The sequence below is a fragment of the Arvicanthis niloticus genome, unplaced genomic scaffold (assembly GCF_011762505.2).
Source record: "Arvicanthis niloticus isolate mArvNil1 unplaced genomic scaffold, mArvNil1.pat.X pat_scaffold_480_arrow_ctg1, whole genome shotgun sequence".
Lineage (NCBI taxonomy): Eukaryota > Metazoa > Chordata > Mammalia > Rodentia > Muridae > Arvicanthis > Arvicanthis niloticus.
Window position 1 is genome coordinate 1 of NW_023046114.1, and position 23,368 is coordinate 23,368.

The window sequence follows — 23,368 nt, forward strand, 5'->3', positions numbered from 1 at the left end:
CCCTCCTTGTCCGAGCTCACTGTTATGGACTCCTGGGTCACAAGAAGACGGCCATGTTCGATTTCACTCCATACTTCGGGAGGAACCGGGAATGTGAGAGCTCTGTGTGGGCGAGCTCTCGTGCACCTGGCCCTGGACCAGCTGCAGGTGACAGCCCATCCTCCCCACCTGGGGCTGAGCAAGCAGGAGTGAGGGAGACCATGTGCTGCTTTCCTCCTCCCCTGAAGGAGGGTGAGCGAGATCAGGCCTTCCAGCCCTCGGGTGCACATCGGAACTCCATATTCTCCTCCCCACAAGCACTAGCGGGGATGGAGAGCCACATTCCCACAGATCCACCTTTCAGTAATCCTCTTTCATGCTTTGACACCTCAGTCTGCGTGGATAGGTATGCAAGCCCTAGGGCCACTAGTGGATCTTAAATGATTTCACAGTGAATGCGGGTGGTAGGTAGGCCATGGATAGTCGGAGCCGGGAAGGTAGAAAGCTGGATGGGACAGACCTTCTGAGTCTCCAGGGAGAGAAAATGGAGACATGGGAATGATCCCTCCCACCCTGACACTCATGGGCTCTCCTTCCTTGCAGGAAGCTGTGGATGACATGGTCTCCGCCCTGAAGCTTGACCCAGGCACTGTTATCCTGAGATCCTCTCCCTGAAGACAGAAGTTCAGTTGCTCCTTACCCGGGCCTGTATACCCGCTGCCGGGTCCTCCTGAACCAGTGTCTGGACACTGGGGTGCCCCTTAGGGAAGAGGACACCCAAGGCCTCCTTGCCATGGGGGAGGCACTGGTTAGAATCAATGCTGCACAGCCCAGTTGGCACCTGCTTCTCACAGACATCCTCACAGGGCTGGGTATGTGTAAGAGCAGGGGACATGGGCCTCTGTCCCACATTCCCTGTCCTCTGTGTTATTCTCTGTGGGAGAAAGCCCTGGCTTCTCAGGCTCCAAATCCTGTGACCTCCGACCACTGAGGGGCCTGTAGAGTGCAATTTCTGGATTTTTGTTTGGTTGGTTGGTTTGGGTTTTTGAGACAAGGTTTCTCTGTGTAGCTTTGGCTAGCTAACCTAAAACTTGTCCTGTAGAGAAGTCTGACCTCAAACTTAGAAATTCACCTGTTCCTTCCTCCTGAGTGCTGGGATTAAAGGTGTGTCCCACCACCACCTGGCTTTACCCTCTGGTTCTCCAACTCACATACTTCTGCTGGCAGAGGGAAGACCCCAAGAAGGATTTGTACACCCACATGCGCCATATGGGTCTCTGTCACCCTTATTTGAAGGGAAGCTCTCTGTAACCTGCTTTTGCCCTCCAAAGACTTCAGGGGGCTGCCCCACAGCTATGCTCTTACCGGGGCTAAGTCTGCACTCATCAACTGGACTCCACCCAAGACAGAGTAGAGGACATCAAAGTAGTTCCCTAGGGCTAGATGCCCGGCTTCCTGGGCATGCCTCCATCCAAGCCATACCACATTCACTGAACATCTTTCCCTTATCCCCACAGGCAATTATCAGGAGGCTGGCACCCACTTGCAAGAAGCGCTGCACCTCACCCCATCATCAGAGGCCGCCCAGGCCCGGAGAGGCTTGCTCCAGCTTAAAGGGGGAGATGTGTCAGCTGCTGCCCGTGACTTGCAGTACCTGGCAGAGACAGATACTCAGGACCTCGGCTTCCTGTTACGTCTCCTTGAATCCCCAGAGCGGCAGAGTCTCACGAAGGTATGTAGCACCTCATAAACCCTGTGCTGACCTTGTCCCAGGACCACGAGCTTCAGAACTCCATACTCACCCCAGCCAGCCCTTCCCTTCTTGCTGCTAGCTGCCTTCCTTGGGTTTGGGGTGAGGTGGAATAAGAAGCCCCAGAAACTGGCCAGGGAAGATCTCTGGAAATACAAACTCTGTTTCTTTGCTTGTACATGCAAGCCATGGGTAACTGGGGCTAAGAAACCTCGTCCTGGTACAAGGACCACTCCAGGACCCAGTGCAGGGCATACAGATCCTGTTGTGTTTTATAAAAAGAAAGAAAGAACCGGGATATGTTTGGTAGAGGTGCAGTATGGTGAGAGGTGGAAGGGGGTGCCTCTGTGGACCCATGCTGAGACATCCCTTCCCCCTGAGGTACCAGCCATAGATGGACATAGTATAGAATAGAGTTTATTTAGAGCATGGGGAGGGGAGTTGAGGAGGGAGCAGAGACAGAGAAAGGCGAGGGTGGGACAAGAGAGTAGTAGAGGCTGGCCATAAAGACATGGAGAGAGAGGGGGAGGGGAATAGAGAGAAAAGGGACAGAGGGGGAAGAGAGTAAGAGAGTGAGGAGGGGGCAAACAGCCTCTTTTATACTGAGTCAGGCATTCCTGTATGTTGCCAGGTGTCTTAGTTAGGGCTTTACTGCTGTGAACAGACACCACGACCAAGGCAACTCTGTCTTAGTTAGGGTTTACTGCTATGAACAGACACCATGACCAAGGCAAACTCTTACAAGGACAACATTTAATGGGGCTGGCTTACAGGTTCAGAGGTTCAGTTCATTATCATCAAGGTGGGAGCATGGCAGCATCCAGGCAGGCATGGTGCAGGAGGAGCTGAGTTCTACATCTTCATCTGAAGGCTGCTAGCAGAAGACTGGTTTCCAGGCAGCTAGGATGAGGGTCTTAAAGCCCATACCCACAGTGACACACCTACTCCGACACACACCTTCTAATAGTGCCACTCCCTGGGCTGAGCATATACAAACTATCACAGCCTAGAAGGAAAGCTAACAGGTCCAGGCTTTAGGCCTTGGGGTCAGAGGGACCCAGGTCAAGAGTTGACATGGGGCAAGACAAGTGTCCTTCCGAATGCCTCCCTCTGTCAGTTGCTCTGAATTCTGCCAGTCAGGTGACATGGAAAAGGGCCTATCAGAGAGTGGCTGAAACAGGAGAGTTGGCTGAGCCCTGATGAAGGCTTCCTAAAGCAAAGGACCTGCTGCCTGAGAAAGGGGGCCAGGGCTGTGATGGTGCTGGTTGGAGTTGAACTGAGAGGAACGTCTAGGCTGAAGTTTATAGACTCTATAGCAGTGTATACAGTTCTAAGAGATTAAAGCCTCTGAGCATGGAGGGCCAAGGATATGACTTGTGAACTAAGAAAAAGGGGTAAGATAAAGTGTCTGAGCATTCAAGGAAGGTGGGCAAGAGTCCCTAAGCTTACAGGCTCAGGGCCTGGGGAGTCCTGAGTAGAACCAGAGATGTTTCTGAGGTTCTGGTGCCAGAGAGGAATTCCAGAACTGGAGCAGGTTGGGTACTGGGTTCCTGAAAGTCTTAAAAGAGTCGAGAGGGGAATCCTGATCCCCAAGCTCTAGGACTGGAGAAGCTCCTTGGGTGGGGGAGGGGGCGGTCCTGGAGCTAAAGCAGGGAATGGGGACTTGGGGTGGAGGGCTGAGGAGGTTCCTGAGCTTCAAGGGGAAAATCGGGAAAACACTGCCGAAATTCCAAGGTCTAGGGATCTTAGACTCCAGGGTCTAGGTTTAGTAAGGCAGCTTTCTGTTGCCTAGCAACAGGGGCCAACCCGGAAGTGGCCTTTCTGGCTTCCTGCCTTGTGTCAGTCTCGCTACCCCCCAAAGCGTGGTCCTTATGGACTGCGCCTGCGCTTGCGCCTGCACGGCTGTTGCCCCTCCCAGAGCTGGGCGGAGCGGGGCGCAGAGCTTGTGAGGCTGTCTGTATTTAAGCTTTTTTGAATGCCTTCTATCTGTACCCGGCAGCCGCGTGGACCATGCAGCCGGGAGGGCGAGAGGCTCTTGCAGTCACACTGCAGGGAACAAGAAAAGCGGGTGCCCTTGTGCCTCAGCGCCAAGTCCTTCCCGGGAGCCTTCAATCTAGTGCTGGGAGATGGCACTGCACCCCATGCTGGAAAGCAGGTCCTCGGGTCCCTATAGGCCCCCGGAAACCTTCAGCCCCTAGCAAAAACATCTGGCCTAACCAACTGGTGGTGTTTGCCCCCTGTAGGAGTGACTGCTCAGCCCGGGATGCTCTGAGCTTTACCCCCAACGGAAGGATTTAGAGTTTAGGGTGTTGTATGCTGTGAGGCAGGATGCATTTAAAAGGGGGAGGGAGGGACCCCAGTGGCCCATCTTAGGTTCTGTGGAACCGTTGTAGGTTATTAAGCAAGGGAGGAATCGTGTGAGTTTAAGGAAGAAGTTGCCTGCCTTCGCAGTGGCCTAGAGAAACAGGATCCGGGAAGAGGAGATAAAGACGCTTAGCAGCTTCAGGTGCAGACCTGCCTCTGCTCAGGAAACAATGTTGCCTAAGAACTAAGGGGGAGGCAGACATACTGAGCCGGCCGAAGCCATCAGTCAAAGGAGGGAACCCTCACCCCTACCCATGACCAGACCTCCAGAAGTGTGGCTACCTTCTGCACAGCGAGGAGACCAGACACCAGCAGAGGCTGTCTGTGCCCAGACACTAACTCTGAGCTCTTGCCCTGTGCCCCCTTTGCAGGCCGCTGCCAAGGAAGCAAGCAACCTCTTGGATTTAGGGAATCCGAGGCAGGCACTAAGCTACTGTTCTTTGGCCATCCTGGCCGGAGACAGCAATCCTTACCATCTGCGTCTCCGAGTGGCCTGCTTGACTCAGCTGCAGGAGTATGACCGGGCGCTCAGGGACCTGGACCGGGTGCTGCAGCCGCCTGTAGAGCACAGTGACCTGCCAAGGAGGACAGAAGATTTCTGCACCCGGGGTCGCCTGCTTCTGAGTCTGGGGGATAAGGATGGAGCCGCAGAGGCCTTTACCCAGGCTTTGGCCCTGGCACCAGCCCAGGCTCAAAGCAGCCTGCTGGAGCAACCAGGCCAGGCCACAACAGCCAGTGTGTTTCTGATCCGTGGGCAGCGCTGTCTAGAGGAACAACACCTGGAGGAGGCCTGGACAGCGGTCCAGAATGGACTCCTGGTGGACCCCAGCCACAGTGGGCTAAAGAAGCTGAAACTGAGGACTCGCAAGGTGGCTGCCTCTGGCTGCAGGCTGCACTAACCAGTAGCTAACCTGCCTGACTCCTCCATCAGCACCTAACTTCTCATCTAGGGTGTACCTGGCTCCCCAGATCCAAGAGTGGCACTCTCCGCTGGCCACCTTTGCCTGTCCTTTGCTGTGGGATTAGAGGACAAAGTTCCTGCTTATGCAGAGCAGCTGGCCTGGGTAGCTCACAGCCCCACTGCAGCAGGCAGCCTCAGCACTCTGCTCACACCTGGGAAATGAGCAAGATCAGGGTTAGCACCTCAGGGCCTATCAGGAGAGTTGCTGGCCCAGGAAGCCCTCCCTGGGGAGGAGGCTGCTTAGAACAGGCTCCCGCATTAATCAAGGTCCAGATTCCTGGCTGCCTCTGTGCATCGACTGACCTCGGGAGCCCGTTCTCCAGGGACTCGGTGTCCATGCCAGCAGGCACGGCCCAGGCAATCCCTTCCCTCCACAGAACCCTGAATCCTCGTAAGGTTGAGAGACCCCAGGCTTCCACTTGGCCTGAGCCTGACCAAGGTGTCAGCCTGTGATTTGGTACATCTGAGCTGAGACAGTTACGTGGGCAACCGTGCCATCCAGTCTCGATCCCTGCCAGTGGGGCTCCAGTCTGTCACCTTCACTACCACCATCACCAAAGCTGTCACGGCCTGGGCTGGAGTACTTCATGCACCCACCGCATTGGACAGGACTGCTTGAAGTGACATGACAAACCCCTTCCTGGCTTCTCCTGTGAGGGTGAGGGCAGGGTCTGAATTCTAAGACTTCCCTTTGCCCTGGGCTACCTTCTCCTGCAGTTCTTTTAGCAACGTGGAAACCTACTGTCTCACCTCCTACACAGACCAACCCCCAGGCTCAGATACAGGATTCCTGATCCTGCCCATCCCCAGGGCAGGGATGAAGTAACTGGGTAGGATTAGCAGTGTCCTTCCTATGAAGCCTTTTTATCTGCCTGACAACATCCCTCTGTGGTGTGGGAGCCCTCCTCCCTGCTGCTATAATACCTGAGACCTGCCAAGCTAAGCCTCCGTGTATTCCACAAGATGACCAGGAAGAACAGAGAGCCCAGAAATGCTCTTCTGTGAGGCATACCCTGGTTCCTGCTGTCCTTCCCAACCATGATCTCTAGGATAGCCTGGTGCACATCTCCACCAGGTTACCCTTTCACCCATCTCACATCTGTCTCTCCACCTGTGCATGCCTTGGCACCACAGACATTTGCCGACACCCAGCAGCACCATGGTCAAGCAGTTGTCACCTGGTGTGCCCTCTGTGCCTTTGCTGCCTTTCAGCCTAAGGTGTCCTGTCATGCTCATCCACTCCAGGATAGTTCAGCCCTTGTCATTCTAAACATGAAGGCACTCAAATCTGGCAGAGCTCCTCCTGGCCACCAGGGGCATCACCCAGCACCTTGAGGTTCATCTCTCAAGGACTTAGCACAGGCTCGTTCTCTCTCTCTCTCTCTCTCTCTCTCTCTCTCTCTCTCTCTCTCTCTCTCTGCTCATCTGTCACTTTGCTGTGGTCTAAATGTGTTCCCAGAAATCCGTGCGATGAGATCCCACTACCAATGGGATGTTGCCAGAATGTGTGGGTCTTGTGGGTGGGAAGGAGTTAGGCTGTACTGATGCTGATGCAGCCCTAAAGAACGGTGTCCGTGGCTTTGAAGGCACTTCAGCCCACCCACATATGAGAATGGAGTGGGGAGGTACCACCTACAAACCAGGATGCAGGCCTGTCCCCACATACCTACCAGGGCTCCACCTTGGACTTCTACCTCCACAGCCATGAGAAAGAAATCTCACTTGATAAGGTTCCCAGCCTGCTGGATTTTGTCTCAGTGAACTGAAGTGCAGTGTCTCCTTACCACCACCTCTGCCCTGACCACAGACCTCTGGTCCCTGAAGATGGAGGTGTGTCTTAGCTAGCCAAGCCCCTCAGCCTACACACTGTCTCATGGAAGAGTCCCAGGCTAGACCAGGCACCCCAGCAGCCTGGAGATTGTGGTGGAGGGTTCTAGAGGCTGTGCATTCACCCTAGCTAGGGTATAGGCTTACAGGACAAGTCTAGGGTTGCTGGCCTCACCATTCTAGAGCTCACACTCTGAAGATCCACCTACCTCCTCGCAGTCCCCAAAAGCCTACCCACAGCTTCCCAGCTCCTTCCATGTTTGGCTGGAGTGGAAAGAACCCAACCAGGTGTCCAGCCCTTGCATGATTTCAGTGTCTATTGTGGACCATGGAGTCCAACTTTCACCAAGCAAATCATGGGTCACTTCCAGCAGAGTGTGATCAGATACAGCAGAGTCCTCATCGGGGGATCTGTGTGCCCAGTTGGCTATGACCCTAGTCTCTGCCCCCACCTTCCTTCCCAGAACTCCTCGAGGTGTCACAGTGTGTAATCCACAGCCTCAAGGGCCCAACTTGATCTTCGTTCACACTCAGGGGTCCTCAAAACCTGACCTACTAGGGGCCTAAAAGCCAGGTCTTTTAGCACTGACAGACCACGGTGTTTTCAAGTGAGAAAGGCTAGTGTCCCTAAATGTTTCTGGTGGAGGGGCCCTTGAAGGACTAGGGGCCCCTTACCTCAGCACCACGGCCAGATGCGCCCATTCCAAATTTCAGAATCCAGATCTTGTTCAGTGCCCTAGTTTCCCTTATAAGAACTCAGAAAGGGGGCGGGGAGTGGGCAACACCTCAGTCAGTAAAGTGCTTCTTGTACAAGCACAGGACCTGTGCTTAATCCTTGAACTGGAATGCAAAGCAAAACAAAACAAACACCAAACCAGAGTATCCCACACCTACAATCTCCATGCTGAGGAAGCCAGGGACAAGAGCATCCCTGAGGCTAACTGACCTGCCAGCCTTCCTACTCATGTGGGCAGGAAGAGACTTCCACCAAGGTGACAGTGGAAGCCATACCATAGCATCAGTTCAAACAGAGAGCTATTGACTGTTAGGGGTTAGTGTGACTGCCGCAGTGCTAACTCATACATCACAGACTGCAAAGTTCTGAGACGTCCATCAGTCAGCTGCCCCTCTCTGCACAGGAGACTAGCTCCCTACTCAGTCTGCCCAGCCCCTCTCAGGTGAAGCTTAACCACCCCTCATGCCTGGCATTGGGCTAGCAGAGTTTTCATGACAAATCCCTCTGTTGGTTAATAGGTATCAACTTGCCTGGATTTGGAATCACCCTGGACGGAGATATATCTCTGGGTGTGTTGGTAAGAGTATTTCCAGAAAGGTTCAACTAAAGAGGGAGAAAAACACCCTGGACATGGGTGACACCATCCCATGGGCTGGTGTCGTAGACTGAATAAAAAGGAGCAAGGGAACTGGGCATCAGCGTCCGTCATTCTGACTGCAGATGTAGTGAGGTCACATGCCAGCCGCCCCGCCTTCCCCACTGTGATGCACCCAACCTTCAAACTCAATTAAATTCTTCATTAAATTGATTTTGTTAGGCATTCGGTCATACCTAAAGAAAAGTAACTCCTAATACTACTCCAAACCCCAGGTAATAGGCCTAAGGTCTGAACCCAACTCTGAGCTGCAACTGGAGACTGCCCTTCTCCAGGACCATGGGCCACCCTCAGAAGCCATCAGAGCATGGTCTCAATGTTTCTAACAGCCCCATTTGGAGATCGTTCTCATGGGATCCAGGCTTTGTGCTCCAGCCCTTCCTGCTTCCCCTGGAGGCCAGGAGAGCTGTTCAAAGCTCACCGGGGCCTAATGCGCTCTTGCTTAGAGCCCTATTACTTTCTCTGAGCATATCCCCGGCTCACATTTGAAAATCTGGAATACAGCCCCTGAGCCCAAAGCGCCTAGCCAGCTCCCTAGCCAGGCTCCAGCTCCCTAGCCCCTGGCTCTAGAGGCTTCCTGGTTACGTTCAGAACTGGCAAGCAGTCCAATATCCCACCATCAGCCCCAGTGAGGACCATTTCTACTGATGTGCCTGTCCATCACGATGTGCAGATCATCTTTTACACTGGCAAGCCCCATAACCACCCTTACCCCACCCAGAGACTGCAGGGAAGAACACCCAGGGAGAGGCCACTCATATCAGCTCATAGCAGAAAACCTACCAGGGTCACACCGGCAAACCCTAGGTCCCCTTGGGCTAGAGTCAAGAGACAGAAATGAGTCAGAGATGGGGTTTGGGGGGTCAGAACACCCAGACAGCAGGGTCCCTATACTAGAAAGCACACCTGCCCCTCCCCCACACGAAAGCCCATAGAGTGCCCCGGTATGTCATCATCTCCAAGGAGTTCATATCATCACAAAGGTGGGCTGGAAGCCAGCACCATGTGACCTCACAGCCAGCTCGGCCTGACCACTGCTCTACTCCACCCAGAGCCCACCTTGGCCAGCTCACCCTAGCTCTGAGACGTCCCAACCTAGCCTTTAAGGACTTGCCTTGTGGCGGCTGACAGCACTAGGTAAGGTTCACTGAGAGGGACCTGCCCGGCCGCTTCACAGGGTGGTATTTTGGTTTTTTTGTTTTTGTTTTTTTTTTATGTTGCTTTGTTTTGTTTGAGACAGTCTCACTCTGTAATCCACACGTTGGCCTTGAGTTCACAGCAATCCTCCTGCTTCAGCCTCCCAAATGCTGGTTCCAGGCATGTGCCATCATACTTGACACCTAAGCTTTGTCATGACCCCTCTAAGATCCAAGCATTTCACTCAGAGCCTATGGAGCATTTCAGCATTTCATCACCTACCCCTTGTTGGGTAGCCCCTTTGATACAACTTACTGCCTGGAATGCCCCTGCCTCATCCTCATGACAACCCAGAGAGTCCCTTCTCTAGAGAGATGAAGACCTACCTGGGGGTTGTGTGTGTCACACTGACTCCTTTCCTCCTTACCCAGCACAATCACCCCACACCTGTCCCAGGTAACTTAGCTGTGGGGTGTGTGTGTGTGTGTGTGTGTGTGTGTGAGAGAGAGAGAGAGAGAGAGAGAGAGAGAGAGAGAGAGAGAGAGAGAGACTTGTCAGCCGGAAGTGAAGTTTTCAGGCCAGGATGTGAACCAGCAAATTGCAGAAGAGAATTAGCTAATGCATTCAGAGTCAGAACATGCTGGAACTTGAGTTGCAAAGGCCAAGCCAGGCCCAGGCTTGTCCTGCAAGGCTGACATACACACGCACTCACCCACTCAACTGATGTTGTGGGAGCCCCAGCCCTGGGGGAGCTGATATTCTCCTAGGGATGACATAAATACAAACACTCAGGGTTACAGAACTCTATGTTAGGGTAACACAGACCAGGAGCAGACTAAGGCTTGCTCAGTTGAACTTGAAAGCCAGGTAGGGGAAGGACCCTGAAAAATGGAGCCTTCTTCGTTTTCTCCTTAGTTAGGGACCTGGAAAATGGGTCTCCTGACAAAGGGGCTTGAGGAATCAGGGAAATATAAGGAAGGCTAGAGAGAGACATCTTTGACTCTCCGCTGAGGGATCCTCTCTGGATGGAAAAGAAGACACATCTTCAGGTCTGGCTGCAACTCAAGGTGATGGTAGCCTGGAGTAAACAGGGTGTGGGAAGGAGGCAAGGTCAGACTCCAGCAGAACTCAAAGTGTGATTCCAAAGCTTGGCTTTAGTAACTCGAGAATGGGACTGTCTGGAGGAAAGCAGAGGCCCTGTGAGGATGCAAAAGACCAGACAGTCACCGTCTGACATCCAGAGGAAGTGCTGGGCGTGTGAACACCAAGAGACAGGCAACAGCTGACTGACAGGGAGAGAGGGCCAGGGCCCCACCTACTCTGCACCTTAACAGAAACAGCCATGCCAACTTGATGAGGATTGAGTCAGGAGCATCTAAACCCATCCCCAGGCTGGGCCATTTGGAAGATGATGTACAGACAGTAACACCTAAGCCTGATGGATCATGGGGCCCTGCTTTAAGCTGCTAACCCTAACCCTCTCGTTCTGTATGGTTTCCACACACATTATCCTTCTAACCCCCACCATCCCCTGAAACTCCTGGATTCCCACAAGAACAGAGACAGGACAAGCAAGAAGCTCAGAGCTTGAGTAACCTCCCCAACAGAATTCCTGATCCAGTTTCCAAGCCCAAAACTCCAGGAGCCTCCAGGCAAGGCAACCCAAGCAGGCTCCACCGTAGAGGACAGTGGACACCTAGGCTGAGCTTCCTGCATTTACTGGGGAAGATAACCTCAGCCCTAGCTAGTCCCTGCCATGCCAGACAATGGAACAAGACAGAAACTGACTTTGAGAACAATGGACACCAGGACTAGTTGGCCAGGTTTCCCTTCTACACAGGGTCCCCTGGGCACTCTGGGTACAGCTTACTGCGCCGAGAGCAGAGACCAGGACAGAGCATCCCCAAAGCACCAGCTCCCGTGTGTTTTAGGCATCCAGGCTCCAGCTGCATCTCCTGGCCCTGGCCTGGGGTGCTTAGCTGTGTGCCTTCCACCCAGAACCGGCTGATAGGGAAGTCGGAGAGCCCAGTGGGGATGGTGGAGAGAGCGTACCAGTGTAGGAAGAAGCACTCAAGCTTCCTGGAGTATGGACTGCTGGTGCTGCTGATACTGATGTTGCTGGGAGCCATAGTGACTCTGGGTGTCTTCTACAGCATAGGTGAGCAAGGATACCCTGCCCCCTTACCTCCCCCCAACCCATTCCTGCCCAGGGCTTCCCATGTCCCTGAGAGAAGCCAGCCTTGTAGAGTGGGTCAAAGGGTGGGGGTCTGCCAGGGCTCCCCGCCCCCGCCTGCTCCTAGGGCCATGCTGCTGACTCCAGAGGTGCCAAGAAGGGACACTGACCTGTACGGGGCCCAGCGACCCCATCCAGAAAAGCTCTGTCTGTCCGGGCTTGCTGGCGCAGCAGCTTCTGCAGGCTCTGCCTCCGCCCCCTCTGCCTCAGCAGGACTCTGGGATGCTGCTGACAGCGGCACGGTCCGGACAGCGGCACGGTCCCCCGCCCCACCGATCCAGCCCCCTTCTAGTCCGCAGCCCAGCCCAGCAGAGTGGCTGCTGCAGTTCCCAGGTGGCCCAGCAGCAGGAGCCCAAAGCCCCTGAGCTAAGGGGGTTCTGCCAGCTGTCTTACCTGGCGCTAGTCAGGATGACTGGTGGCTTCTGAGACAGGCTCTTGCTTAATGCAAGTTGGAAGGAAGGGGCTAGCCTGAGGACCCATGAAAGTGGAGGTGTGGCTAAGACTGCCCTTTGGGTAGATCTCAGGTATCTTAGAAACTGCTTCACACACTGACCCCTTCCTAAAGGACCACATGTAGGACTAGGGTGCTCCCCTTTGCGTGGGGCTCCCAGCAGCCCTGCACCCTACACCTTCCGATCCCCTCATCCCCTTTGAGCCAGAAGTGGGAAGAAAGGGAGGAGGAACAGAAGAAGATCCACATACAGTATATAGACAGTCTACTACACCACGCTACTCCTGCCGTGTCTCTTCAGTGATGGGCTAACCTGGCTCTGGCTCTCACACCAGGGCACCAGAGCCTGGAAGTTCTCTCGGGGAACTATGGATGAGGGACAGCTAGAAAACACAAGTGGGTTCTGCCTAAGGAGGAGGTGGGTATCCCCTACCCAGGGCTGCCTTCAAGGGCCCATGTAGTGTGGCTTCTGCCCAGTGGCCACTGTGGTCTCTGTCCACGTGGTTTGCAGGCAAGTGTTGACAGGTGCAACCAACCCCATGGGAGAAACAGAAATGACAGGGTCCACTCCCCTAGTGGAGCCTAGGGTTCCACGGACCTTTGTTTGAAGGCCACTGGTCTCAAAACATTTGGTTTTGAGGCCTCCGGAGACCAGACCTGGTAGCCCCACAGTCACCTACGAGATACATGACTGGGGAATGGGAATGGGGTTCTCCTGTTCTGTCCCCCTGTCTGTCTTCTCCATGCCTGTCTCTCCCTTTATCCTTTGAGCAGTATGACCTCAGGCACACCCAGGATCTCCTTGACTCTGCCAGGGCCCCACAATCTCTGCTTCCTCCTCCTCCTCCTCCTCCAGGGCTCCTGGGACTCTGGAATGACCCTACATTTAACTTCAGCTTCAGTCCATGACTTCAGTCAGGACTGAAAAGATGGGAAATTTTGTATTACCCATAAGTACTTTCTCCTTTCTGTTCTGATGCTTTCTTATTGTTTCTGATTTGTGAGCTATCGTTTACTTTTTAGTTTCTGGGTCGTGCGGTTAGTTTCTGGGTTATGCCACCGTTTTAAATTTTACTGACTTCTGGGTCAGCTGTACCATCGTCAGAAGCTCAGTTGGAGCTGGTCGGTGAGCCCTCTGGTGCTTGACTGAGGTTAACCTTGGGTGCATTCCTGTTGCTGTGATAAAAACACCCTGACATGGCAACTTAAGAGAGAAAGCATTTTTCAGAAGTCAAGACAGCAGGGACTTGTAGCCATTGGGAGAGCAATGGACTCTGTCTATGTTCAGCTCTGTACAATCCTGGGATCCCTCGAACAGTAGGCAGCTCTCACACTCAGTTCAGTCAGGGTGACTCCCCTCTTGCATGCACGAGAGGCCTTTGTCCCGGGTGACTCTATCTAGTTAATAATGCTGTCCATCTCACTAGCCTAGGCCAAGTAAGTCTTAGTCAATTAAAAAAAAAAAAAAAAAAGTGTAAAATAGGCCAGACGTACTTGTGGGCCATGCCAGACCCAACCTGCTGAGAGTCTATAGGTTCCTGTGAACTCAAAGTTAGGCCCAGGTTCTGCCTCTCAGCCCCAGGCTCCCAGAAATAAGACCCAGACTCAAATTATTTTTACAAATACCTTGGCCATAGAGCTAGGCTCTACTCTGACTAGATCATAGCTAGAGATAACCCGTTTATTTTAACCTACATTTTGTCACGTGGCTAGCTACCTGTGCTCAGGTACCATGTGTCCCTCTCCTTACATCTTTTTGGGCTCCTCTCCCTGCTTCCTCTCTCCCGGAATTTTTTCTCTTCCCAATGTCCCACCTCTATTTCCCGCCTAAGCCATAGGCCATACTTTGTAATTGACAGGTGATGCATCATACAATACACAAGATGATCTCTCCACAATTCCCCTTTTCAGTCCAATAAGAGGCTTTTTTAAAAAAAAAAATAAGTCGAATGCAATTATAATAATTATAAAAACTATAAGGTAGGATTATACATTTATAATGTACAATCCACTGATATTTGGCAACTCAGATAAAGTATTTTTTAAAGAAAGCTGACTCTCTCTCTCTCTCTCTCCTAAATATTTATTTATTCTTTTTTTTTTTTAAATGTATTTGAGTACATTGTCACCGTCTTCAGACACACCAGAAGAGGGCCTTGGATCCCATTACAGATGGTTGTGAGCCACCATGTGGCTGCTGGGAATTGAACTCATGGCTCAGTGCTCCTAACGGCTGAGCCATCTCTCCAGCCCCAGATTTTACCACTTGGTTTTCCAGTTGTTCAAAGGAGTGTCTCTGGAAACCTTGCAGCAGAGATTTGTCAGTTTCCTGGAGTGGGATCAAGAACTAATTTGTCAACAGTTTTAAGACTAGTGAATGAACGTAAATTCAGCCATAAGGGGTTGGAGAGGTGACTCAGTAGTTAAGAGCACTGGCTGCTCTTCCAGAAGACCTAGGTTTGATTCCCAGCACCCACATAGCAGCTCACAACTGTGTGCAAGTCTGATTCTAGGGGATCTGAAACCCTCTTTTGGCCTACATCCACAGGCCAGAAGTGCAAATGATGCACAGATAAACACAACTACAACACACGTGCACACACACACACACACACACACACACACACACGAGCATGTCATGACAGACAGACACACACACACACATGAAGGTCAGAGGACAATTTGTAGGGTCAGTTTTTTCTGCTACCACATGAGGCCAGAGAATTGTTGTTGTTGTTATTGTGTTTATTGTTTTTGGTTTGGTTTGACTTGGTTTTTCGAGACAGGGTTTCTCTGTATACCCCTGGCTGTCCTGGAACTCTGTAGACCAGGCTGGCCTCTAACTCAGAGATCTACCTGCCTCTGCCTACTAAGTGCTGGGATTAAAGGCGTGTGCACTACCCTCTGCCCGGGTCCAGAGAATTAAATATGAGTACTTCAGCTCTTTTATCTGAAGTGGTCTGTGTACTGCTCCAACGTTTCTCCTGCAGCCATGCAAGGCTGGGATTTGAGTTTGTCTCTTACTGGGAGGAATTTCTTTATTTTGCATTCCCTGGATCTCCAGAATCTGCCTTTTGTCTACCATAATTGTCTCTGATGCATCTTCAGTCTTTTCTTGCCTTTGTTCAATCTGAGCTATTTCCCCCCTCAATTTGCTTGAAATTTGTTCTTTATCCTTTTGGTAGTTGCTGATTTTTTCTTTTAATTATTTGCTAGGTTAGAATTATAAGCAAATTGTACCCCCCCCCCAAATCCTATTTTATTTTGTGTGCTTTGTGGTATGGTATGCAGTGGCATGATATGGAGGTCAGAGACTACCTTTTGGAGTTGCTTGAATCCTTCCACCTTTATGAGGATTCTGAGGATCAGTCTCTGTTGAAGGAGATATTTTTAAAACGGCCACTGGTCAAGCCGACTATCTAAGCTGTGGCAGTCTGCCTAGCTCAGCTGCCATGTTCCATGGCCAAAGGCCACGTGCGCGTGCTGCAGCTAGAAACAGCCAGCCAGAAACACCAGCTCTTCCACCTAAGAGATGCCAGCATGGGAAATGGCTCTGCCAATCTTCCACGCTGTCTCTGCAAGGCTTGGCATTGCCCAGACCATCCTGCCATCCATGTGGGCCTGGTAGGAAAATGAGACTCTAATGCTTAAAGATTAATCAAAGGCTTTATATATTAGTAATGCTCAATAACAATATGCCCATACAATTAGAGTTGTTTCTTAGTTATCTAACCTAAATATAAGTTGCTACCCGCGACTGCTCTCCATACCTGCATGGTTCTCCATCCTCCTACATCTCTGCCCTCTCTCACTCCTCCTCTTCCTTTTCCTCTTCCTCCCCTTACTCCTCCCACCTTAGCTCCTCCTAAAAGTCTCAGATCCCAGTCTTTCTGAGCAAGTGTCTTTGTCCTTGAGCCATCTGGCAGGCTCTGAACATCAAGTATTTTCATAAATAGCTGGATACTGTGCCTACACTCATGGTCATCCGGAATTTTGTTCACAAGCAACCATATTCATTGTCCAGGTTGGCTGACCACAGCCTCTGCTTGTTTTTGTAAATAAAGTTTTAGTGGCACGCTGCCTCGCCCAGCTGTTTGTCCCTATGCTTCTTTCCTGGCCAGGCAGCAAAGCTGTGTAGGTGAGGTTGAGCGTGCCAGCAGCCCTCTTTGCAGGAAGATGTCACCAGCCTGGGCCTGAGCTGTGTCATTGAAGTCTGCAGCTCATCTCTGGACTTTTCGCCCTGTTACTCAGTGAGGACAGGAAGGGCCTGAGGTGGTATGTACACCAGTGCCCAGCTATTCCAGCTCCTGTCTCTGCTGTGTGACCTCCGACAACCTCCATGATATCTCTGTGCTTCAGTTTCCTGGCCTGCAAAACAGAATTGACAGGAGTGCATGCATTAGAGGCTTGCACGAGGGTTTGAAAACTTAATGCAACAGGAATGCTTAGAAAAATGGACACCGCGCTGGTCGTTATCACATTTAGTAACAAGAAGTCAGTCTTGCCACTGGCCCTGATCGTTGGCATTCCGTCCTGTATGAAGGTAAAGTGCTTTGTGAGACACCAAGCTTACACATCCCAATACAGATGTCTCCAAAGCTTTTGCTTACACCCACCCTTGTCGTTTATATATTTTATGCTGTATTTAAAAATACTTAGAGGATCTCATGTAGCCCAGGCTAGCCTCCAACTTACTATATAGTCAAGGATGACCCTGAACTTCTGATCTTTTTGTCCCTACCTAGCACTGCACATATATAGAGGGATGTGTGTGCATGTGAGTGTAAGTACCCTCAGGGGTCAACTCTGGAAACTAGAGTTGCAAGTGACTGAACAGTCATGTGGGTGCTGGGACCTGGACTCAGGTCCTCTGCAAAAGCAGAGAGTGCTTTCAGCCATTGAGCCATCTCTCCAGCCCCTGGTCTCTCCATTTTTTTTAAAAAAAAACTCCTGAATTATGAAAAGCTCCGAGTTAGATTTTCTTTCTTTGCTATTGTCTGGATTTCATCATTTCATAACGCGCTTGACAGGTCCTTTTTCTGTCTAGTGATTGTTATGCAAAGCTCGTCTTTAGCATTTTTAAAAAGCAGTCTATGCCTTTTGTGTATTTGATGTGTGTGCCCGTGCCTCGCGCCTACACATGACGTGTGTGTGTGTGTGTGTGACAGAGAGAGAGAGAGAGAGAGAGAGAGAGAGAGAGAGAGAGAGAGAGAGAGAGAGAGAGAAAGGAGGGAGGATCTCATGTAGCCCAGGCTAGCCTCCAACTTACTGTATAGTCAAGGATGACCCTGAACTTCTGATCTTTTTGTCCCTACCTAACAAGCGCCGGGATTACAGGGGTACGCCTCCACATCAGTTTTCAACCAGTACCTCTAAAACAGTTTATTAGTTATGGGGCAGCTTGAATATCAGGTTGGTCATTGTGGGGCTTTCTTTGAACATAAAATGCCTGGTGTGGGATCCCGTGTTCGATCACTTGGTCTCCGCCTGGTGGCGCTGTTGAAAAGGTTATGGAATCTGTAGGAGGTGGAGCCTTGCTGACGGAAGCACGTCACTGGGGGGTGGGCTTTATAGCTCGGCTCCACTTCCGGCTCTCTTTCCATGCTAGGTGCAGATGAAGTGTGATCAAGCTGCTTCCCGAGTGGCAGGTCAGCGTTTTACACACACACACACACACTCACACACACACACACACACACACACACACAGATCCTGTTCACACAGTATTGCTGTCATGTATTTGGTTTCTACCGCGTTTCTTTTAATTATACCATGTTATAATAACTTCCTCACCTTATAACAACTCTAACACACACTCGCGCGCGCACACACACACAAACGCACACATGCACACACAAACATGCTGGGGGTTAGCGCTTCAGCACTTAAACAGGGTCGGTAGGGCTAGGGAATCTTCCAGAACAGGAATTCCAAATCTACAGTGCTACAAGCACTTCAGGCCTTTCTGGTGATCAGACACCTCTCAGTGCCCACCCAGAAGCAATCTGTTGTAAATCGCCAGCATGTGCGGATGTGAAAATAACTTTACTGCTTGTATTGAATCACACACATGCACACATACATACACACACAGAATTCTGCTAACAGGGCTGTGGAGAGAGCTCAGTCAGTAAAGTGTTTGCTGTGCAAGCAAAGGCCTGAGTTCACTCCCCAGAATCCATAGAGGAAAGCCAGGCATGGCGGTGCATTCATTAAAAAGCCCAGCATTAAGGAGGGAGAGGGGTCCCTGTAGCCAGCCTAACATATCTGCTGAGCAGCCTGCCAGTGAGAAATCCCATCTCAAAAGATAAGGTGGGAGCCGGGCAGTGGTGGCACACACCTTGAATCCCAGCACTTGGGAGGCAGAGGCAGGTGGATTTCTGAGTTCGAGGCCAGCCTGGTCTACAGAGTGAGTTCCAGGACAGCCAGGGCTACACAGAGAAACCCTGTCTCGAAAAACCAAAAAAAAAAAAAAAAAAAAAAAAGATAAGGTAGATCGTGCCTGAGAAGGCTGACCTCTGACCTCCACATGCTGAGAAGCAATACCAAGAACCAAGACTGACCTCAGTCCGACCCCCACACACATGTGCATGTATCGGTTCCCCATACACAAACAAGAAATATATACATTAGTGAAAGAAAATTCTAGTTGCTTATACACTCACCTTTTCTCTGTCTTGCCCTTTCTGGTGTTCATTTTTTCTGTGATCGTTTCTGTCCCTGGCTTTGGCCTGCGTTCCTGGTAAATTCCCATAGAGTATCATTCTAGCACTAAGTCTGTCTTCAGACGCCTCGCTGATGCCCACCTGGAATTGATCTGCTGTAAATCCTTAGTTGACTCCATCCATTCTGGGTCTACAATTGTTTATAAAGTTCAACAACTACATGCTTTTCTTAAAAAAAAAAATGTCTGAGTGCACTTGTTATTTGTATGTGGGTGAAAATGTATGGGTGTGTGTGTGCGAAAGAGAGAGACAGGGAGATAGAGGGAGACAGAGACAGAGGGAGAAAGACAGAGAGAGAGAGGGGAAAAAGACAGAGACAGGGGGAGAAAGAAAGAGACAGAAACAGAGGGAGACAGAGAGATGGAGGCACAGAGAGGGAAACAGAGAGAGGGAGACAGAGAGGAGATAGACAGACAGGGACAGAGAGAGACAGGCATATGTGAGTGCAGTTATACACCCACCTAGTGCAAGAACAACTTTTGGGAGTCAATTCTTTTCACAAAAGGTTGCCAGGCTTGCATAGCAAGCCCATTGGACACCTCATGTCCCATATGGTCTCATTTTTAGCATTTACAGCTGATTCTTTTTCAAATTGAGTTTTAACTTGTCACTTTTAGCTATTTCACTTCTTTAAGTAATTCAAATAGTATATTATGTTCTGTGTCATGTAGATACCTATAAAAGAGCCAAGCCGGGCAGTGGTGGCGCACGCCTTTAATCCCAGCACTTGGGAGGCAGAGGCAGGCGGATTTCTGAGTTCGAGGCCAGCCTGGTCTACAGAGTTAGTTCCAGGATAGCCAGGGCTACACAGAGAAACCCTGTCTCGAAAAACCAAACCAAACAAACAAACAAAAAACAAAAAAACAAAAGACCCAAGTGCTCAAAACAACAGTTACCTACTGTCTGTCCTTGGCTGAGGTCAAGCTGATCTGAGCCAGACTCAGGTTGAGCATCTCTGTGTCAGGGGACCCTCATCCAGGCGCAGAGACCTAGCTGGCCATGTTCCTCTCCTGGAGGGAAGAGACACATGAAAGTACTCAGGTACCATGGTGCATAAACATAAATTTGCATCCCCGTGGCCTTTGTCTTTGGCCTCCTGAATGATGTAAGTGGGGAAGGTTTCCCTCTGAGAATGTGTTTGTTTCCATCCGGGGGAGTCTCACAGTCTCCAGATGTGACCATTTGGGAGAGCTTCCTGTTGACTGTCAGGATCCATTCCCTTGGCCACACCACAGCCACTGCCACATCTGCCTCCCAGCCCCGCCCAGGTTACTCAGCCTCAGGGGAGTGTGGGTTATCCCCATCACTGAGCTCTCTCTCTCTGTCTCTCTCTTTCTCATGTATGATGTGTGTGTGTGATGTGTGAGTGTGTGATTTGTATGTGGTATGTGTATAATGCACGCCTGTGTGTTTGTGTGAGATGTGTGTCTGTGTGTGATGTGTATGTGATGTCTGTTGTGTCTGTGTGTGAGATGTCTGTTGTGTGTCTGTGTGATGTGTGTGATGTCTGTTGTGTCTGTGTGTGAAATGTCTGTTGTGTGTCTGTGTGATGTCTGTGTGTGAAATGTCTATTGTGTGTCTGTGTGATGTCTGTGTGTGTGATGTCTGTTGTGTGTCTGTGTCTGTGTGTAATGTGTGTGATGTCTGTTGTGTCTGTATGTGAGATGTCTGTTGTGTGTCTGTGTGAAATGTGTGTGTCTGTGTGATATCTGTGTTTGATGTCTGTTGTGTCTGTATGTGTTACGTGTGTTTGATGTGTGTCTGTGATGTGTGTGTGATATGTATGTGTGTGATGTGTCTGTATGTGTGTGATGTGTGTCTGTGTGATGTGTAATGTGTATGTTATATGTGTCTGTGTGTGATGTGTGTGATGTATATCTGTGTGTGTGTGTGTGATGTGTGTGTGTGATATGTGTTTGATGTGTATGTGATGTGTGTCTGTATGTTGTGTGTGTCATATATGTCTGTGATGTGTGTCTGTGTGGCGTGTGTGAGCTGTGTATGTGATGTTTGTGTGTGATGTGAGTGTGTGATATGTGTCTGTATGGCCTGTGTGAGCTGTGTATGTGATGTTTGTGTGTGATGTGAGTGTGTGATATGTGTCTGTATGGCCTGTGTGAGCTGTGTATGTGATGTTTGTGTGTGATGTGAGTGTGTGATATGTGTCTGTATGGCCTGTGTGAGCTGTGTATGTGATGTTTGTGTGTGATGTGAGTGTGTGATGTGTGTCTGTGTGTGATGTGTGTCTGTGATGTGTGTCTGTGTGTGATGTATGTGATGTCTGTTGTGTGTCTGTGATGTGTGTCTGTGTGTGATGTGTGTCTGTGTGTGATGTGTGTGTGATATGTATCTGTGAGATGTATATTTGTGTGTGGTGTGTCTGTGGTATATGTGTGTATGTGTGTGTGCACACATGCACTGTGTATGCAGGTGTGGAGGCTAGAGATCAATGTGACAGTGTCCTCTATCACTCTCCACTTTGTCTTGTAAAGATGTATTACACATGTTCTTTGCACACACATATGTTTGTGTAGAGACAGACATGTGCACACAGTGCATTTTCCGTCTGAGGCAAGAAAAGAGCATCAAGAATCCCAGAGTTGGGAACTGGACTTTGATCTGCTGTAAGAGCAGTACCTGCTTTTAACCCCCGAGCCATCTCTCTCTCCTGTCACTCCACATTATTTTATGAAAAAGGGTTTGTCACTGAAGCTGGAGTGCACTTGTTCACCAAGGAGCTCTCTGACTGGGCGGTCTTCACAGACTCTCTGTAGTGTTTTTCCTCAGAGAGAGGCTGAGAAAGGAAGACCTTAAGTCATTTAAGTTAAGGTATTATTGGGGGCTGGAGAAGATAGTTCAGTGGTTTAGGGGCACTTGGTCACTCTTCCAGAGGAACCAGGTTCAAACCCCAGCAACTACATAGCAGCTCACAGCTAAATAAATTTTATAAAATTAAGATATTGTCGAGTTGAGGAGTTTTGAATGTTTTGAAGAACAAAATTTTAAGAAAACAAACTTTCAGAGGGATTGCAAAGACTATTATGTGTGTGTGTGTGGCACACGTGTGCATACACACAGATATATATGTTTGCATATGTGTAGGTACACATGTGTACAGGTGTGTATATTGTGTGTGACAGAGAGAGTGTGTGTGTCTGAGAGAGGGAGAGAGTGTGTGTGTGTGAGTGTGTGTGTGAGTGTGTGTGTGTATGTGTGTGTGTGTGAGAGAGAGGGAGAGAGTGTGTGTGTGTGTGTGTGTGTGAGTGTGTGTGTATGTGTGTGTGAGAGAGAGAAAGTGTGTGTGTGTGTGTGTGTGTGTGTGTGTGTGTGTGTGTGTATGTAGGCCCGAGATTGGCACTGAGTGTCTTCGATAATTCTCTATGTTGTGGGTGAGGCAGTCTCTCACTTGAACCCAGAGCTTACCGATTCAGTTAGTCTAAGTGGCCAGCTTGCTCCAGAGACTCCATGTCTCCACTTACAAAGCACTGGGTTTATAGGTGGAGGCCACCATGCCTACTGGCCTTTACTTGGGTACTGGGGATCCAAACTCAGGTCCCCACATTTGCATGGCACATGCTTGACCACTGAGCCTCCTAACCCTCGGGGCTATTTTTGGGAGTTGACGTACTATAGAAGTTATCTGAACAAGCACCAGAGGGTGCCAAAGGAACTTGGCCCTTCCAGGAATCACATCCACTGTAGTCATTCATGTCCTGTGGTTTTAGCTCCAGGGCTGCTTCTTGTCTTGTTTCTTCCTGAGCTCAGGTCTCTCTCGCTGGCCCAGGCCACCCCTGGGCTTCAGTCTTCCATCTTTGCTTCCTGAACACTCGGACCACCATGCTTGGCTCAGTGGCTCAGCGGCTGTTCCCTCTCTTCATTTTCTTCCTTTCCCTTCATATTTTGTAGAGTTTGGAGAGTCTTGCTAACTGGCTTCACTAACTGGTGCTTCTTTTGTGAGGTTCAGTGGCTGCTGTGCCTTTATGTCACAGGTCACACGGCTTCCTCAATTTTTTTTTTTTTTTTTTTTTGAGATGGTGTCTCGTGTATCCTTAAACTGGCTATGTAGAAAAGGCTGACCTTGAACTTCTGATCCTCCCATGTCTATCTCCTGGCCAGTCCTGGGTATCTCTAATGACCTCACTTCCCGTATTTCATCTGCATCCAAGTCTTTCCTGTGGCTTCCACTTGTCCAGTGAAGTCCATGGCATATCTGTGACCTTTCCACCTCTTCTGGAAAACTCTTTAACTTAGTGACCTCAGACGTTACACAGTGCTAGTACTGGACTCACCCCAGTCCACTCCTCTTGACCATTTGGGGTTCCCTCTTGATTTGCTTAAATAAGCAATCAAGATAAAAAAAAATCAATTTGTCTTGGTTAGGGTTTGATAGTTTGATGTTTTGTTGTTTGTTTGTTTATATATGTTTGGTTTGTTTGTTTTTAGATGAGGCCCCACTATGTAGCTCTGGTTGGCCTGAAACTTATAGATCCACCTGCCTCTGCCTCCCAAGTGCTAGAATTAGGGGTATATGTTGCCATTCCTAGCAAGGT

At 50.3% G+C, this 23,368-nt stretch overlaps 2 protein-coding genes and 1 long non-coding RNA gene across 6 annotated transcripts in view; 2 read left to right on the forward strand and 1 right to left on the reverse strand.

The window, feature by feature from the left end:
- The first annotated feature begins 53 nt into the window (after window positions 1-53).
- Window positions 54-6,787, forward strand: LOC117702117 (tetratricopeptide repeat protein 34-like). The gene is given in 5 exon segments (XM_076706384.1): window positions 54-188; window positions 657-678; window positions 681-851; window positions 1,497-1,711; window positions 4,465-6,787. Coding segments are annotated over 5 exon segments (1,071 nt in total). The 3' UTR covers window positions 4,993-6,787.
- Window positions 6,788-9,256: 2,469 nt separating this feature from the next.
- The window catches only part of LOC117702118 (membrane metallo-endopeptidase-like 1), a 30,252-nt gene continuing 16,140 nt past the window's right edge, over window positions 9,257-23,368 (forward strand). Inside the window, exons 1-2 of one of the 4 annotated variants that reach the window (XM_076706382.1) lie at window positions 9,257-9,409; window positions 11,408-11,567. In XM_076706382.1, the coding sequence (XP_076562497.1) occupies window positions 11,444-11,567 (124 nt within the window). In that variant the 5' untranslated portion in view covers window positions 9,257-9,409; window positions 11,408-11,443. Of the gene's footprint in view, window positions 9,410-11,270; window positions 11,568-23,368 lie in introns of those variants that run through there. The other 3 variants (XM_076706383.1, XM_076928185.1, XM_034493423.2) reach the window with 3 other exon arrangements.
- Window positions 14,818-20,038, reverse strand: LOC143433762 (uncharacterized). Its single transcript, XR_013070329.1, has 2 exons — window positions 19,715-20,038; window positions 14,818-16,461 (listed from the first exon to the last, which is right to left on the reverse strand). It is a non-coding gene; the product is annotated as an uncharacterized LOC143433762 (long non-coding RNA).